Below are 20,013 nucleotides of genomic sequence, written 5' to 3'. Positions count from 1 at the left end.
TCGTGTAACATAATGCCAGTAACATAATGTACCCTCCAACAACAACAACAAAAATCTATTAAAATTTTGCTGTTTTTTTTAATAGTAACTTTATTTTTTTAACTTTTTTTTTTTACTGAGATATAGTTGACATATAACATTATATTTGATGTACAATATAATGATCCAATATTTGTATACACTGCGAGACGATCCCCACAATAAGTCTAGTTAACATCTGTTATTTTACTGTTTTAAAAATGTATGGATTGTCTGAACTATTCAATATATCTTTCATTTTTCCTTCTTTTGAAGGCATATGATGGATTTGCCAGCATAGGAATTTCCCGGTTGTTGGAACCTTCTGATATGGTTTTATTAGCAATTCCTGACAAACTGACTGTTATGACTTATCTCTATCAAATAAGGGCACATTTCAGTGGCCAAGAACTAAATGTTGTTCAGATAGAGGAAAACAGCAGTAAAAGCACATATAAAGTTGGAAACTATGAAACAGATACGAACAGTTCTGTTGATCAGGAAAAATTCTATGCAGAGCTTAGTGATCTGAAGCGGGAACCTGAACTACAGCAGCCCACCAGCGGAGTGGTAGACTTCTTATCCCAAGACGACTCTGTATTTGTAAATGATAGTGGTGTTGGAGAGTCAGAAAGTGAACATCAGACTCCTGATGATCATCTTAGTCCAAGTACAGTCTCCCCTTACTGTCGCAGGACTAAAAGTGACACAGAACCCCAAAAGTCCCAGCAGAGCTCTGGAAGGACTTCAGGATCTGATGACCCCGGAATATGTTACAATACAGATTCAACCCATGCACAAGTTTTGTTAGGCAAGAAGAGACTATTGAAAGCTGAGCCTTTAGAATTGAGTGACTTATATGTTAGTGATAAGAAGATGGATATGTCTCCACCCTTTGTTTGTGAGGAGGCAGATGAGCAAAAGCTTCACACTCTAGATATCACCAGTAACTTGGAGCAAGAAAAGTTAGAGAATTCCAGACCCGTAGAATGCAGATCAGATCCTGAATCACCTATCAAAAAAACAAGTTTGTCTCCCACTTCTAAACTTGGATACTCGTACAGTAGAGATGCAGACCTCGCGAAGAAAAAACGTACTTCCCTGAGGCAGACAGAGTCTGATCCAGATGCTGATAGAACCACTTTAAATCATGCAGATCATTCCACAAAAACAGTCCAGGTAAGTGAGTTAAAATGACGATACATATATTTAGTAAATAGTATTCTATTTTTTGTTTCTTTTTGTATTCATAGAATGCTTTAAAATGTTACAAATGATTAAAAGTGAAGTATAATTTCCCATTATAGAAAAACCTGAAATACACCTGCCCTTCATTTAAAGTTGGTATAATATTTTAAGCCTACAAATAAATCCCAATTTAAGATTGAAGGATAAAAAAAGTCAGCTTTTCAAATCAAAATATTATTAACCTATAAAAATAATATTTTACTGTAAGAATAACTCAAAGATAATTCAGTATTCTCATTTAGTAAGAATATCGTTATGAAAGTATAATGCCAAATTAAATATTTTCCATTTAAAACATTTTCTTCAAGTATTTTGGTGTATTACAATTGGTATTTTCAGTCCCATCGTTCCTTGTGGTTAAAAACCCCAGTAACATCCAAATTTCTCCCCATGAGGGGAATATGGCGCAGATTTGACCTTAATATTTACTTTATTTAATTGAATCTATGGTACCATCAATTGTAAGATGTACCGTTATTTTTTGTACCACAAAGAAAGAAAACACTGCCAGCAGACTATTATACATGTTTTCTTATGACATAGAATTTTTATTTCATACCTATTGAAAGAGTTATTTTAGGCTTACTTAGATGTATGGATTTTTTAATCATAAAAGACTCTTATGTGTACATAAAAAGGACATCTTAAGTAAAATGGATTAAGGTATAACCAATTTAGAATTAGAATTTAGAATTCAACTCTTCTGATTCACTTTTTGATTTAGAGTTGTTGGTGTTCCTGTTTTTCCACACAATGTTGTCCTCTGTGCCATCAAAAGCATGATGTTAGCAGTGGTTTTCAAAGTATGATCTGGAGACCTCTAAGGCTCTCCAGGACTCTTCAGAGAGCCTCTGAAGTTGAAACTATTTTCATAATAATACTAGAACATTATTTACCTTTTTCACTTTCATTCTCTCACAAGTGTACAGTGATGTATTATGGAGGCTACATGATTTGTGATGTCTCAACAGATTGAATATAGAAGTAGATAGAAGAATCCAGCTGCCTTATATTAAGCCAGATATTAAAGATTTCCAAAAAATGTAAAATAATGCCATTCTTCTCACTTATTTTTTGTTTTTTTACGTAGTTATTTTTTATTAGAATATGTTAATGTCTATTGGGCTGATAGCTATTTCTGAAGAAATGAATAAATAAATATTTTTAAAATTTCACAGTTTTAGTTTCCAAAATGACAAATATCAATAGATGTAACCCACATCAGCAAAAGGTTTTTAGGGTCCTCAATAATTTTTACACCTATAAAGGGATTCTGGGACTACGAAGTTCGAGAACCTCTGAATTACAGCATTTCTCCACAGTTGTCTCTGGGATTTTCTTCTTAGTTACACTCATTGATAATAGCACTTTCTTGACCTTACTAGAAAGTCCCAATGACAGATTTTCAGGCAATGACTTGGAGTTATGTTTGATTCTCAAATAGTACTGAAGTGGTTGTTGACTGAAACATCAAGGAAGTGCAGTCTTGCCTCTAGAAATATCAAGCACATGCATTTGTAGACATTGATGACTTATGTCTCGACTACCACCTGGATGACGGAGATTATAAGATGCCATCAATTTTAAGTTTTCAGGGGTGTTAGAGAAAATTTGCATCTTAGAATCAAAGAAATATAGTAGCTAATGAAGCAAGCCACTGTTCTCTTAATCAAAAACCTCAAATCAAAGGTTCTAATTACCTAAACTTTCAGGACAAAAAGCTTTCAGGACATCACAGTGCCCTACGTAGTAGAAAATCAATAAATATATAGTGATTGACAATTGCAGAATCTGCTGAGCTTAAGTTCTAATAGTCAACTCAAATTTTTCTTATAAACCAGATTTTTAAGGTAAATGTGTTTAGTTAAATCTAGGAATTGATTAATGTTTAAAAATTAAAAGTACCCAGAATCAATAAACCTGATTCTCATCTTGCCTCTGCCAGTAATTAGCAGTGTGATGTTAACTAGTCATTTAAATTCTTCAAATTTTGTTTTCCACATACGTTAGATGAAACAATCTCGAAGAGCCTTTTCAGCTCTTAAACTCCATCATGCTGCGATTCTGTTCGGATGATGTAAGTGATGTACAGTAAGTCTCCAGGATGATGGAAGCAGCATCTATTTACAACTCAATATGTGTTTACTTATTGGCCATTGGTCAGAATTTTGCTTAGGGCGGATTTAAAAATTTTTTTGGTGAAAGTGTTGCCTGACACCAAAAATTGTAATACAGGTGCTAATACTTCATAGGTTTTTTTATTATTGTATATGGAAGCTAAATTTTGGACAATTAAAAATCTGTTTTTCTTTTGTATTCTGTATTTCATCAATTCTAAGATATATATCTTTTTACATTTTAACTTCTCTGAAATCAAGATATTACTTATCATAGATAGTATGTTAGTTTAATTATAGTATTTGTTCTTTCTTAATAGTTCATAAAATAATAGTGAGTCTAATAATTAATGGCATTAGAGGAAATTTGGTAACTTAATATGGGTGTATAGACTTAATAAAGTCATAATGTTGCCCATTTGAGTGGCCAGTACATGCGATGACCTTCATATATCTTACACATCTCTCTCTCAAACTTTCCAACCCATGAGGTAAGTGGTTGTATCCTATTTTATATATGGGAAATCTAGGGTTTACAGAGTTGCCTGAGATTACAAAATATTGTTAAAGTTCAAATTCAAAGCCAACCTTGTCTGAGTCCAGGTCTATGTTCCTAAACTTTATGCTCACAATCTCTCTTCATTTTTGACCATAGTAGCACCACTAAAAATAATCATAGCCCAGACGTAAAGCAGTCAGCTTTACTGAAGGGCAGTTTAGCAGCATACATCAAATCCCTTAAAAATGTTTATCTCAGTAGATTCTACCTCAAGGAATTTTTCCTAAGGATGTGATAATCAGAACTGTGTTAATGAATTTACATGTAAAGATGCTCATAAAAGCATTGTTTATAATAGTGAAAAATCACAAGCAACCTAAATATCCAATAATATAAGACAAGTTAAAGTATGATGCATCCATATTGATAGAAGGCTAGGTAGACCGTTTAAAATCATATTTTCAAAAAAAATATTTAAGGACATGAGAAAATGCTCACAATAAAATATTAAGTGAAAAAAGCATTATTCTGCATTGATTATCTCTGGGTGCTAATTATTTTATTTTTTTTCATTTTTCTTTTTTATTGAGGTATAATTGGCATAGAACATTGTGTTAGTTTCAGCTGTACAACATAATGATTCAATATTTGTATACATGGCAAAATGATCACAACAAGTCTAGTTAACATCCATCACCATACATAGTTACAAATTTTTTTTTCTTGTCATGAAAACTTTTAAGATCTACTCTCTTGGCAACTTTCAAATATGCACTACAGTGTTATTAGCTATAGACACCATGCTGTACATTACATCCCCATGACTTATTTATTTTATAACTGGAAGTTTGTACCTTTTGACCCCCTTCACCCATTTCGCCCAACCCCACCCCCACTCCCAGCCTCTGGCAGCCATGAATGTATTCTCTGTATCTGTGAGCTTGTTTTTTCTTTGTTTGTTTAGATTCCACATGTAAGTGAGATCACATGATATTTGTCTTTTTCTCTCTGACTTATTTCACTTAGCATAATGCCCTCAAGATCCATGCATGTTGTGGCAAATGGCAAGATTTCGTTCTTTTTTATTGCTGAATAATATGTCACTGTGTGTATATATATGCCACAATTTTTTTTATCTATTCATCCATCAGTGGACACTTAAGTCATTTCCATATCTTGGCTATTGTAAATAATGCTTCAGTGAACATGGGATGCATGTATCTTTTTGAGTTAGTGTTTTCATTTTCTTCAGATAAATACCCAGAGGTGGAGTTGCTAGATCTTACAGTAGTTCTATTGTTAATTTTTTGAAGAACCTCTCTGCTGTCTTCTGTAGTGTCTGCACCAATTTACTTTACCACCAACAGTGCACAAGGGTTCCCTTTTCTCCACATCCTTGCCAACACTTGTTATTTCTTTTCTTTTTGATAATAGCTGTTCTAACAGGTATGAAGTGATAGCTCATTGTGGTTTTGATTTGCATTTCCCTTGATTAGTGATGATTAATGATGTTGAGCACCTTTTCATGTACTGTCAACCATCTGTATTTCTTCTTTGGAAAAATGTCTATTCAGATCCTCTTCCCATTTTTTAATTGGATTTTTTTTTTCTGTTGAGTTGTATGAGTAATTTATATATTTTGGATATTAACCCCTTATCAGATATATGATTTGCAAACATTTTCTCCCATTCAGTAGGTTGTGTTTTCATTTCTTTGATGGTTTCTTTTGCTGTGCAGAAACTTTTTGATTTGGTATAGTCCCACTTGTTTATTTTTTGCTTTTGTTGCCTTTGCTTTGGGTGTCAAATCCAAAAAATCATCATCAAGACCAATGTCAAGGAGCTTACCATGTATGTTTTCTTCTAGAGTTTTATGATTTCAGGTCTCACATTCACATCTTTAATCTATTTTGAGTTAATTTTTGTGTGTGGTGTAAGATAGTGGTCCAGGTTCATTCTTTTGCATGTGGCTTTCCAGTTTTCCCAACACCATTGATTGAAGAGACTATCCTTTCCTCATTGTATGTTCTTGGCTCCTTATCATAAATTAGCTTACCATATATGCTTGGGCTTATTTCTATGCTTTCTATTCTGTTCCATTGTTCTCTGTGTCTGTTTTTATACCAGTACCATACTGTTTTGATTACTATAGCTTTCTAATATAGTTTGAAATAAGGGAGTGTGATGCCTCCAGCTATTTTTATTTTTATTTTTTTTACTTTTATGTATTTTCTAAAATTTCTGTAATGAATATGAATTGCATTTATAATCATAAAAAAATTGTGTTTATGTGTTCCTAAGGCAAAAGCAGTTTTCCACTGTCTATGTAGCTGATTGGAATGAATGCCTAAAGAACTGTAGAATCACAGAATTTAGAGCTAGTGGGATCTTAAAGATGATCAACTCTAAGTAACCGTAAATATTAGAGTTAGGGGTATTTTAAAGATGATCCGGGGCTGGCCCCGAGGCCGAGTCGTTAAGTTTGCGCGCTTCGCTGCAGGTGGCCCAGTGTTTCGTTGGTTCGAATCCTGGGCGTGGACATGGCACTGCTCATCAGACCACGCTGAGGCAGCGTCCCACATGCCACAACTGGAAGGACCCACAACGAAGAATATACAACTATGTCCTGGGGGGCTTTGGGGAGAAAAAGGAAAAAATAAAAAAATCTTAAGAAAAAATAAAGATGATCTGCTTTCATTTCAAAGATGAGGAGATTGAGAGTTTTTTTAAAAAAAATATAATAATAGTTAACATTTATCCAGTGCTCAGTACATTACCCTATTTCACTTAATCTTTACAATATTCTTTTGAGAACTGGTCTATTTTTATTCCCATTTTATAAATGAGGAAACTGAAGCTTAGAAAGATTGAGTAACTTGCCCACTATTAAGTGATGGAACTAGTATTTGAACCCCAGTCTGTCTGACTCCAAAGTTCTTAAATATCGTGTAGTGGAGTACAGTATAGTTTTTGAGTGACCTGTTCAATGTTACATTGCTTATTATTAGTGAAAGAAGGATTAAGAGTCTGATGTCTTGACTGCAAATTCGGTGTTCATTAATTTTGTCTGGTTTTGAGAAAGTGTTGATTTGTAACCACTTCAAATGCAATGACCAGTTCTATTCTATTATGTCTTACCAGCATGAGCTAAAAATTTATTATTATCATTTATACATTTCAAATGTATTTATTAAGAATTTTTGTTTAAGCCTCTTAAAACCTTGGGTGATGAAAATGTTCTGGGATTAGTGTTGATAGTTCACAACTTTGTGAATATATTAAAAACCACGGCATTGTGCACTGTAAGCAAGATCATCCCTGCTTAGGATGACAGAGAAAGAGTTAAAAATTCTTGTGTTAAAATAGAAAGCTCGAGGGGCCGGCTCTGGGGCCGAGTGGTTAAGGTCACGTACTCTGCTTTGGTGGCCCAGGGTTTCACCTGTTCAGATCCTGGGCACGGAGGTGGCACCGCTTGTCGAGCTATGCTGAGGCAGCATCCCACACGCCACAGCTAGAAGGACCCACAACTGAAAATACACGACTATGTACCGGGGGACTTTGGGGAGAAACAGGGAAAATAAAAAAAAAAAATTTTTTTAAAAAAAGTAAAGATCGAAAAGAGACCCAAAAATGATGTACTAAATTTTCTTAAAAGTTTCACATTATACCTAGTAATAGGTTTACTGTTTATTAGCTCTTCCTTGATCGTGAATGATACTTACGATGGAACCAAAGCTATGATACGAAAGGAAAGTGAAAGAAATTAAGTATCTGAGTAATAGTAATAGCCATCTAAAGCCAGAAGTTGGCTACTTTAATAGAAAAAAGGAATTTGAACTATAAACAGTATAGATATTTGTGCTTCGGATTAATGCAGCATTTAAGAACTGATTCTCATTGGTGGTTACTACCTATTGTTTTCTAAAAATATGTTGTAAAATTACAAATTAATCCAGGAAAATACTCTTCCAATTCTGGTATGGTTAATTTGTTATAAGGAAAGTGAGCAATGGAGAAAACCAGTTTTACTTGTTTTTTTTTTAACAAAATATGATAGCTTTGAATTTTCTATAAATGTTAATTAAGAATTTAAAGGATTATTGTTACAGACATTTAGTATCTTTCAATATGCAAATTTGGAAGACACTTGTTATCAATTCTATAAGACTATAAAAATAAGATTGAGAACTTTTAAAAATGTCTTTGCCAGATTATACTGTGATTAGCAAATATGAAGAATGTGTATAATATACCTATGGACCTTATACCTTATGAGAATATGTTCTAATAAAAATGTTGTTAAATTTAATCCAGTTTTAGGCAGTAAAGATCTGTTTCCTATATGCCAAGACTTATATATTCATTCTACAGTTTCTAGTCAACATTAATATTTTCTATAGGTCATCTCATAAAACTACAATTTTGTTCCTGACTTCTATTATTTTCACAGATTGTATAACTATTAATTACTTTGTAAATATGTTACATGCTCTTTTTTGTGGGAGGTTCTAATTCTGTATCTTTGCCTTAAAGCATCGAATGTTATCCAGACAAGAAGAACTTAAAGAAAGAGCAAGAGTTCTGCTTGAGCAAGCAAGAAGAGATGCAGCTTTAAAAGCAGGAAATAAGCAGAACACCAACGCAACCACACCACTCTGCAACAGGCAGCTAAGTGATGTGAGGAAAATTGGTTAAAAAAACCATAAGTTGTTAATTGTAATCATGGGGGTGAGGGGAGTAGTTTATTGATATTTTTGCTAAATTATTTTTTCACAGACTTTGTATATTGTGGATACTTGGTCTCTTTATTGAAGTCATAAATTCACTCTTGGAGGACCGTGCTATAATTATTCCTACACAGCAGTGTTAACTATGAGGAAAAGTGGGGTCCTGGGATATAATTTCTACGTATACATGAACTATTTTTTGTTAATTTACATTTTATAGTTTAGTTATCCTTTAAGGTTGTATTTTGTCCATGGGAAGTTAATTTCGTTGGAAATATTAGAATATAATAATGATGCCTACCACTTATTGAATACCTTCCATATATTCCAGGAACTATAGTGAATGTTTTACATAATTTTTATTTTATTTAACACCATGAAGTTGATACTCAAACTACTTTCCAGATAAGAAGACTGAGGCTGATCGGTAAGGTACTTTGTACAAGGTTGCAGAGTGAGTAAATGATGAATCCAGGATTTGAACCTGAACCTTATCAGACTCCGAAGTCAGTGCTCTTTCCTGTCATATACTGCCATCCCTGTGTTAAACTATATTTTTATGTATATTTTTGTGCAGTGCTTCACAGATAATAAGGAACGTATAATAATAGAAGCCCTTAGATTTAAGGGAACTTGAACCTCTTCATGATTCTGAAAACTATGAAAACCCTGCCTTACCACCAAACTCACATATACATAAAACGGCATGTTCTTTTTTTCTTTTTAATTAAGATTTTATTTTTTTGAGAGCAGTTTTAGATTCACAGCAGAATTGAGAGTGAGGTACAAAGGTTTCCCATATATCCCCTGTACCCCCACATACACAGCATCCCCTCTTATTACCATCCCCCACCAGAGGGGTACATTTGTTGCAACTCATGAACCTATCATAATTTGACATATTATAATCACTGAAAGTCCATAGTTTACATTAGGGTTCACTCTTGGTGTTGTACATTCTATGAGTTTGGACAAATGTATGATGACATGTATACATCGTTATGATATCATACAGAGTATTTTCACTGCCCTAAAAATCCTCTGTGTCCCACCTCTTCATCCCTCCCCACATTCCCAACACCTGGCAATCTGATAATTTCAGTGTCTTCATAATTTTGTCTTTTCCAGAATGTTGTATAGTTGTAACCACAAAGTATGTAGCCTTTTCTGATTGGCTTCATTTACTTAGTAATATACACTTAAGGTTCCCCTATGTCTTTTCATGGCTTAATAGGTGATTTCTTTTTAGGACTGAATAATATCCTATTGTCTGGATGTACCACAGGTTATTTATCCATTCACCTACTGGAGGACATCTTGGTTGCTTCCAAGTTTCAGCAATTATGAGTAAAGCTGCTGTAATCATCTACATGCAGGGTTTTTTTGTAGACATAAGTTTTCAGCTCCTTTGGGTAAATACCAAGGAGCACAATTGCTGGATCATAAGATAAGCGTATGTTTAGTGTTGTAAGAAATCGCCAAATGGTCTTCCAAAGTAGCTGTACCATTTTGCGTTCCCAGCAGCAATGAATGAGAATTCTTGTGCTCCCCATCCTCACCAGCATTGGGTGTTGTCAGTGTTCTGGTTTTGGACATTCTAGTGGATGTGTAGTGGTATCTCATTGTTTTAATTTGCATTTCCCTGATGACGTGTGATGTGGAACATCTTTTCATATACTTATTGAGATCTCTAAATCTTCTTTGAAGAGGTATCTATTAAGGTCAGTGGCCCATTTTTTAATCAGGTTGTTTGTTTTCTTACTGCTGACTTTTAACAGTTCTTTGTATATTTTGGGTAATAGTCTTTTATCAGATGTGTCTTTTGCAAATATTTTCTGTTTTGTCTTATTCTCTCCACATTGTCTTTCACAGAGCAGAAGTTTTATGTTTTTTGATGAGGAAGATTTGCTCTGAGCTAACGTCTGTTGCCAATCTTCCTCCTTTTTTTTTTTTTTGCTTGATGAAGATTAGTCCTGAGCTAAATCTATGCCAGTCTTCCTCTATTTTGTATGTGAATCACCACCACAGCATGGCCTGATGAGTGGTGTAGGTCTGTGCCTGGGATCTGAACCTGTGAACCCAGGCTACTGAAGTGGAGCACGGAAGACTTCACTATGCGACAGGGCTGGCCCCAGCAGACGTTTTTAATTTTAATGAAATCCACCTTTTCCATTATTTCTTTATGGATCTTGCCTTTGGTGTTGTATCTAAGAAGGCATCACCATACCCAAGGTCATCTAGGTTTTCTCCTGTGTTATCTGATAGGAGTTTTATAGTTTTGTGTTTTACATTTAGGTCCATTTTGAGTTAATTTTTGTGAAAGGTACACCTGTGTCTAGGTTTATTGTTTTGCATGTGGATGTCCAGTTGTTCCAGCACCATTTGTTGAAAAGGCTGTCTTTGCTTCATTGCATTGTTTTTGCTCCTTTGTCAAAGATCAGTTGACTATGTTTGTGAGGGTCTATTTCTGGGCTCTCTATTCTGTGCCATTGATCTGTTTGTCTGTTCTTTTGCCAGTATCACACTTTCTTGATTACTGTAGCTTGAAGTTTTGAAGTCAGGTTGTGTCAGTCTTCCAGCTTTAGGCTTCTCCTTCAATATTGCCTATTCTGGGTCTTTTGCCTTTCCATATAAACTTTAGAATCAGTTTGTCAATATCCGCAAAATGACTTACTGGAATTTCCGTTGGGATTGCATTGAATCTATAGATCAAGTTGGGAAAAGCTGACATCTTGACAATATTGAGTCTTTCTAGCTGTGAAAATGGAATCTCTCTCCATTTATTTAGTTATTTGATTTCATTAACAGAGTTTTGTAGTATTCATCATGTGAATCTTATACATACTTTGTTAGATATATATCTGAGCATTTGATTTTTGGGAGTGGTAATGTAAATGATACTGTGTTTGTAATTTCAAATTCCACTTGTTCTTTGCTGGTATATAGGAAAGCAGTAGTTCCAGGAGAGTTTTTTTGAGGAAGACTAGCCCTGACGTCTGCCGCCAATCCTCTTCTTTTTGCTGAGGAATGTTGACCCTGAGCTAACATCTGTGCCCACCTTCCTCTGTTTTATGTGGGACACCTGCCACAGCATGGCTTGATAAGCGGTGTGTAGGTCCGTGCCCGGGATTCAAACCACCGAACCCCATGCGCCAAAGCAGAAAGCATGAATTTAACCACTACGCCACTAGGCCAGACCCTCTAGGAGAGGTGTTTTTTTTTTTCAATTCTTTCAGACTTTTTTCTAAATATATGATCATCTTATCTACCAAGAAAGACAGTTTTATTTCTTCCTTCTCATGCATACTTTTTTAATACTTTTCAGGTACCAGCTTAATAACCCCTGGCCTCGAACATTCTTTTCCAGACTTCAAGTCTTTACACAATAATGTGACATAAAATCAGTTTAGTGGGCCACAACAATTATTTTATTTTATTTTTGTTGAAAAGGAACAGATTAGAATGGAATAGAAAATATCAGAACTCATCACACAAAGTAATCATAGTATTTTTGTGTGAAACTTTAGTTATGTGGGTATGTGTGCTTGTACTGGATCTTGATATAAATGTATTTTTAACCATGGGTAATGATAAAAATGTTTGAGAAACACTAGTCTGGAGGGCCATTCTTTCTGAGGAAGAAATTTTGTAGTCTTTATGCCCACTCTTTTAGTACCTAGCCATCTGTTATATCATCAATTTGTTGATTTGCTTTTTGCCAGGTATTTATTGAGTGTCTGAACTGAGTATTTTCATAGTGACAGAAAAAACTAAGCTTCTTCCCTCATGGAGTTTACTTTCTGGTGGGAAGAGACAGAGGATAAAATATCTGCAGAGTATGAAAACCGCATGATATAGTAGAGGATTATTTGAGTAGGTAGAGGCTTCAGTGATTTGAGGAAGGGACGTTTGAACTAAGATTTGATGGGTGAGTAAGATCCAGTCAAGTGAAGAGCCACAGAAAAAATAGTCTCTGTAAAAAGAAAGTTACTTTGTTGATATTATATTTTGTTTGTGATAAACTTTGTTTCATAATTCTTTCAGGCTCTAAAGATTATGGAAAATCTGTAGCTCTGTATTTTTCAAGTGTGTTGATTTTAAATTCAGAATACTTCAGATTTAAGTGATCTGTCTGCCAGATAGATTTTAAAAAACAATTACTTTGCCTTTGTGTAGAATTTATATATATTACAATTATCTTCCACTGTTTATTGAGCACTTACTGTGTGTCAAGCAGGATTCAAAGTGCTTTCACATAGATTTTCCCATTTAATCTCCACAACAATTGTATGAGTTAAGTATTATCATCCATATTTTACACTTGAGAAAACTCACACATAAACACATTAATGAAGTCCCCATGATCACATGGCTAGTAAGTAACAGAGTCAAGAATTGAACCTAGACAATTTGACTTCAGAGATTATGTTTTTAAAGGATTGTGTTATATTTCCTTCTTGCTTATTTTTCTTACGTCCTGCAAAGTAGGAATAGATGTTATTGTTGTATCTATGTAGAGATTAAGAAAATGAGTTAGGAGATGATGTTTAAATTTACTTATGGTTGCAGACGGTGGCAAAGTAGGCTTAGAATTCAAATATCCTAACTTTTAAAGCTGTTTATTCTTTCATTCAGTTTATTCATTTATTACTTCAAACTTTCAACAAATACTTTATCTCTTCTCTTTAAGGTACCAGTAATTTTACTTACACTTTTTATTTCCCCAATAAAACTTAAACTTTTGGCCAAATTATATTACTATGAATTCAACCTCAAAAGTTAATTAATAGGGGCTGGCCCAGTGGCGCAGTGGTTAAGTTCGTACGTTCTGCTTCTGTGGCCTGGGGTTTGCCGGTTCGGATCCTGGGTGCGGACCTGGCACCACTTGGCAAGTCATGCTGTGGTAGGCGTCCCACATATAAAGTAGAGGAAGATGGGCATGGATGTTAGCTCCAGGCCAGTCTTCCTCAGCAAAAAGAAGAGGATTGGCAGCAGATGTTAGCTCAGGGCTGATCTTCCTCAAAAAAAAAAGTTAATAAAACATCTCTTATTCTGTGTCTGTAACATTTTACTATATCTGTAAAATATATAACTTGGATTTTAAGAAACATTATGCTAGTAATGTTTTATTGAGTTAGCTACTCTTTTACACTGCTGATAGCATGTATCTTTCCACACCTTTCTGGAAAGCAATTAGACTTCATCCAAAAATGCTCATTCCCTTGTACCCAATAATTCCACAAACAAAGTTCAAAATGCTGGTTTTCATCACAATGTTATTTATCATAGTGAAAATTATAAAATGGTAATTGCTCAAAATAGGGGAATGATCAAATAAAGTATAAGAAACATATATACTTATTATGTAGCCATCAAAAGTTGTCTATTCAAAAATGTTTTGAAAAAATATTGAAAGGACATAGGAAAATGCTCACGATGTCATTTTGTACAAAAAGAAAGATACAAAATATATGGCATTGGAATTCCATTTTGAAATAATAGAGACTGTGTTTTTATATATGTGTTGAAAACGACATGAAGGAAAATCATCAAAATATTAATAGTATTTATCCCTGAGGGATAGTATAACAAATGACTTATAGTGTTTTTTCCCTTTATTCTTTTTGTTTTAAAAATATGATGTTAAGATAAGTATTTTAAATGAGGGAAATTTTTGATGTCCAAAAAAGATATTTTTAGCAGATTGTTTTTTTAGCATACCCAAACAAACTTGACCATAAAGCAGTTTCGTTTAAACCAGTGTTGTGTTTCAGTGTCTCTAAGGTATGTGTGTGGTGTGTGGTGTGTGTGTGTGTGTGTGTTTTAAGAAGAGAGACATAGAGAGAACTCTTCACTTTTAAAGCTGATGATATTAGTTTGTGACTAGATCTGGAATAAATGGCAGATGCAATAATAGCAGTGCTGTTCACAGTGAGAAGTCATGAAATTCTTTTTTTTTTAAAGATTGGCACCTGAGCTAATATCTGTTGCCAATCTTTTTTTTTCTTCTTCTTCTCCCCAAAGCCCCCCAGTACATAGTTGTATGTTCTAGTTGTAGGTCCTTCTGGTTATGCTATATGGGACACCACCTCAGCATGGCTTGATGAGCAGTGCCATGTCTGCACCCAGGATCCAAACCGGCAAAACCCTGGGACACTGAAGCGGAGTACATGAACTTAACCACTTGGCCACAGGGCTGGCCCCTGAAATTCTTGATGACTGTTGTTTGAGATTGATGAATAGTAATCATGGTATCTGACAAAATATCTCATTGTTCCTTTGACTGCCACTGATGTGACCTAAGTTGGTTGTCTTATTTTCATGTATTAGTTGTTATAGTTGTTCTTTTTCCCAGAAAGAGCAGCTCCATGCTGCATAGCTTACTAGCTGCGTGCTAGGCAGTTATTTGTTGCATTTGTTTCCCACTTAGGCAAAGTCATACCCTATTGTTCAGGAACCTATGCTTTAAACAGTCCCAAAGATATTTTCCCTCTCCTTCCTCTTTGTTATCCTTTGCTGCTTAAGAAACCACTGCAAAACTTATTGGCATAAAACAACCATTTTATTATGCTAAAGGGTTCTGTGAGGTAGGCATTTGAGTAGGACACCATGGGAGTGGTTTATTTCTGTTCCACAATGTCTGGGGCTGGTTTTTTGCTAGGACCTCTGCTGGACTGTCAGTTGGAATACCTTCACATGGCCTCTCCATATTGGTCTCTCCACTTGGGCTAGTTTGGGCTTCCTCACAGCATGGCTGGGTCTAAGTGCAAGTGTCCCAAGAGAGTAAGGCAGATGTGCATGGCACTCTTATGACCTAGCTTTAAAAGTCATATGGCATCACTTTTGCTATACTGTTGACCTAGGCAGACACAAAGCTCCACCCAGGCTTAAAGAGTGGAGACATAGGCTCCACCACTCAAATGGAAGGAGTGTCTAAGTCACAGTGTGAGAAGAGCATGTGGCATGGGAGACATTGTTGCAGCCTCTTCTCAGTTATAGTTTAAGCTCAACTTTGAAACTCTTTCTTGCACGTTCTACTATTGCTCATTTTTCACATAAGTCAAGTCCTATGTGGTTGTGTTGTGAAGAATATCATATTCATGAACTAAATGGTACATTCTAGAACTATTGCTCTAGTTTTGGCACTTCATGCTCTGTGAGGCTTATAGCTAATATTGAAGTGATTTAAGAAAGAGAATGTAAAATGTCAGATAAATCCAGTTTCACAAATACAGAAGTTAGACCTTCCCATTGCTTTTCATATTTTCAGTTTAGTATGCAACTTAATATCAGGTTGATATCTTTTCCAAGGACATAGTGGTTTTCTTAATTTGATCATTTTATTTATTACTTCTGGGTAGCTCTTTACATACAGATTGGAATTATTTAGCAGTACTGTCAGTATTTTGGAAAAGTAGTATGGCCAACTTGGCTGACAAAAGAAAAAGGGAAAATGCCCAGTTTCATCTCTGGAGCAATTGAATGTGAGTTCAGTGATACTGGACTGGAAATTACTTAATCTCCCTAAATTTGTTTTTCCATTTGTAAAATGGAGGCAATTTTTTTCCTCCTATGTGACATTCAAATTAATAGGTGACCATGGTGAAGGGGGTAAGGGAACCATGACTAATGCCATCCCTACTTCAGTGTCAGCATCTGTTTCACTCTGGAGAGATCAAAAGACTTCTTGGTAAATAAAAAGCAGGTTCAACTAAAAAAAAAAAAGCTGGCATCTAATTTAGTGAACTGATTGCTATGTTTTTCAGTTGTTTATGCTTTTTAATTGGTGCCTTAATTTACTGTGCCTTTATTTGTAAATTCATTGTAAATTGTCTTTCTCTTCATAATGTATGCTGTGGTACCGAGAGTCATTGCTGGTGGGGAGATACACCTGCTGCACCCACTGCTTTTTGTGCTCTTAGTTTAACTGAGAACTCCTGTGAATTTAAAAAGGAAAAAAGTTGGTACCCAGGAGTGACCTGAAGTCTTGAATAAATGAGACATTGACCGTAAATCTTTAAGAGCTTACTGTTGCTTACCCTTCGGAGACTGCTGATTTAGGTCTTCTTCAGCCATTTCTGTATTTTATCCTTCTGAACTTTGTTTCTCTACAACTAACCTAGGATCTTCTGATCAATACCGAGAAAAATGAGTAGAGCTCTTTTAATAATTGATGTTAGGGTACTTAAACAGAAACATATAGTGCATGGGACAGTGTCCTTGTACTCAGTACAGGTTACCTCCTTTTGCGACTTTCGTATCTAGTTCTGGGCTGAGAGAGAGAATTTACAGAGGATTCAGAGAAGTGTTAAAGGATCGAAAGCAAAGGTCTACTTATAAGGAAAGACAGGCTTATAAAATATAAAGAAGAGAAAACTAGGAGGTAGGTTAAGTACGAATTTGAGTACATGAAGGTTCAAAATCTTTCTGGTAGCTCCCGCTTACCCAAGAGAATAAACTTCCCAACTATTCAACTTGGCCTCATACAAGATCCTTGCAAATCCTGTCCCCTCCCTTGCTGGCCTCCTCTCTCACCTCTCTCCCATATTTCACTCTACAGTCCAGCTCTACTAAGTTGCTTGCAAAGAGAATGTGACATACTCTTTTGTTCCTTTGTCAAGCATTTGCTATTCTCTCCCTGAAATGCCCTTCTTCCCTTGTTAGTTTTTGCTGAGGTATCACTTCTTCTGTGAGCACCTCTGTCATGGCTCCCAGCAGTAAAAATTCTCCTTCCTGTATCTTTTTCTAAGATATGTTGTATATATCTCTACTGTCACATTTATTCCATATAGTTATCTAATTACCCATCTCTTTCCCACTCAGCTGTGAGCTATTGAAAGTACAAGAACCTGTATCCCCAGTACCATGTATTAAGTAAATGTTGTTTGTTCAGTGATTAAATGAAGGAAATAGTGACAGGCTATTTTTCATACCTTCTGAGTGTCAGCTAATAAAAAAAAAATGAGCTTAAACATGAAACATTTGCTATAAGGAGTTTCTTGATAGTAAAGGTTTGTAAACAAGAAAAAAGAATGTTCTCTCTGAAAGTCTTTAAAGCAAAATTGATTTTCACTGGGCAGAGGAAGCTAAAGTGTCTGGTCCCTCTTTCTCAAGTCAGTTACAGAGATGACATTTGCCATTTTGGGACATATGGCTCCCTGGATCATCCTTTTCTTCCTATTCTTGAATCCTACATTATGATACCTTTCTTTGTTGTTATGGTGTGTACACACAAAATCCTTACACACCCCTGCTATTCTCATATTCTGGGACCGCTGATAGAGTTCAGCTCGCAACTCTGCCTTGAATCACCCCACTCTACCAAACGTTCCCTCTTATAAATTAGTATAACTTTAGGCTGGAAGGCTAGGAAGCACTTCCTATGACATTGAAAACAACTCTTGGTAATCTTATCTGGTGGATCCTTCTGTATAGACTCTACTTAAATTATCCGCAGGAAAGATTTGACACTAATTTCTCTTAAACGGCAACTCACAAACACCGATACTGTAAACCTTTTCATTTTTCTTAGTTTTTGTCAAGACTACCATTGCATATTTAAATGAGAACTTGCTACAAGTACATATTGCATTTAGATCTTTTTAGGGAAAGTAGTTTACATGATTTATTTGTATCTCTGTGCCTTTAGTTGCTTATTTAACTTGTTTCAGGTATTTCCTGAAATGATTTTTCTATAGGAGACAGATTACACTGCTCTGAATCTCTGTGATATATATTTCTTTGCTTCCTTTTCCTATTGTTCTTTGAATGTTTTCATATGTTGCATCTTACTAATGTAAATTTTAGGTGTGGTATTTGTTTTGTTCATTGTTTTCCACATGTACTTAAAATAAATATTTTTAAAATACAACTCAGAAGTTTGGCAGCTTCAGTGGTCTACCCATTATATAATCCAGAGGAACCTCCTTGATTGTGTACTATATTTAAACACAAATTCTGAGAAAAATGTAGTAGTTTTTTTCCAAGAAAAATTTTTCTTTATTACTCAATTTCCCCAACCACTTTTTTCCCAAGAAATGCACAAATATTTTATTTCAGACTTTTTTGCTTATTGCTTTGCTTTAGAATATAATTGCTTTTTTAAAAATGCATTTAATAAATCCACCATTATATTTAATAATGCTGATGTAGTTATATAGCTAGCTGAAAGAGATATTTGCATTTATGTGCTAAAGTTTAGGATCAACAAATATAGTCTAAGAATAAGGGATGGCAGTCCTGCTCCCCACAGTCGTTGGAATTGTTAGGATATTGGTGAACCTATCAGAAGAATGATGCCATGTAAGTTTAATTATTACTGTTCTGTTTTTAAGGAAAAATAGAATCTATTTTATAAATAGAAATTGTAAAAGGAGAATTGGGATGATTCTTCGGTCTAATTATAATCACTTAATGACTAGTGAATTTATAAATATGTTTGTTTTTACTTTTTTCAGCCATAAATTATGTAGCATTAGAATATGGTTTGCAGATAGTTATTAGCTACCTGGAAGCTTTTTAAAAGAAAGATCAGAAAAGAATTACAACATTATTATGAAACAGACTTGAAGTTTTTCCCCTAATATTTAATCTGCAAGCACAGTGAGTGACCCATTACAATCTATTGGCATAGGAGCCTGTCTTCACTTAGCAAGTCCTGGAAAGTCTGCAGTGTCTGTTTTTAAAGGTTTGCAGGAATATATGAATCCTCTAAAGAAAACCGTAGATATGAGAAAGGAATTGCAGTTTGATCAGTCCTTAGTTAACTGCAAAGACCAGTATTAAAAAAAGATACAGTGACTTATTTTTCCTGCTGGTCTTTGGTAATGAATCCAAGTGGCTTATTTGGTAAGAACCAAGAGAATGCAAGCAGCTCTTTGCAAATTAAACCTTTAACAGGTATTTTGTTGATATGAAGGGGTGGGACATCAACCTTGTACTTTTGATGTTAATTGGAAAATATTGATTTAAATGGGACTAGTCTGTCATGCTAATAATTGTAGGAGATTTAGATAAGATCACTAGATCTTTTCCAGATGATATAAGCAGTTACCGTCCAATTGGTAAAAAACACTAAACATCATTTTGGTAATCCCTGGTAGATTGAAACTTTTTCCATAGTCTTCATATATATGTGTCCTAATTACGTATTATCATTAAAATGTGTAAAATATAAGGTTATACTTATATGTTTGTGAATATTGACTGTGTTACATTTAAATGGCTAGCCTCTAGGAATCAAGCTTCAAAATTAAGGTCAAGCTAAAATTTTCGTTTTTCCTAATTACACATATTATCAATTGTATTACCAGGAAGAAATAGGTTAACTTTGCATTTGTAATTTCAAAAAAAGAACGTCAGTTATTATAAAAATAAATGTAAAATCTTTAATAACATATAGAGT

At 34.8% G+C, this 20,013-nt stretch overlaps 1 protein-coding gene across 10 annotated transcripts in view; it reads left to right on the top strand.

The window, feature by feature from the left end:
• Nucleotides 1-20,013, top strand: part of EHBP1 (EH domain binding protein 1) — a 403,867-nt gene that overhangs the window by 310,456 nt on the left and 73,398 nt on the right. For all 10 annotated transcript variants that reach the window (XM_046660551.1, XM_046660550.1, XM_046660552.1 and 7 more), the window contains 2 exons: nt 295-1,197; nt 8,416-8,559. In XM_046660551.1, the coding sequence (XP_046516507.1) occupies nt 295-1,197; nt 8,416-8,559 (1,047 nt within the window). The remainder of the gene's footprint in view (nt 1-294; nt 1,198-8,415; nt 8,560-20,013) is intronic.

This window comes from Equus quagga, chromosome 5 (genome assembly GCF_021613505.1).
Source record: "Equus quagga isolate Etosha38 chromosome 5, UCLA_HA_Equagga_1.0, whole genome shotgun sequence".
NCBI lineage: Eukaryota > Metazoa > Chordata > Mammalia > Perissodactyla > Equidae > Equus > Equus quagga.
Note: the sequence above shows the minus strand (reverse complement) of the source record. Positions and strands in the feature narration are given on the sequence as shown.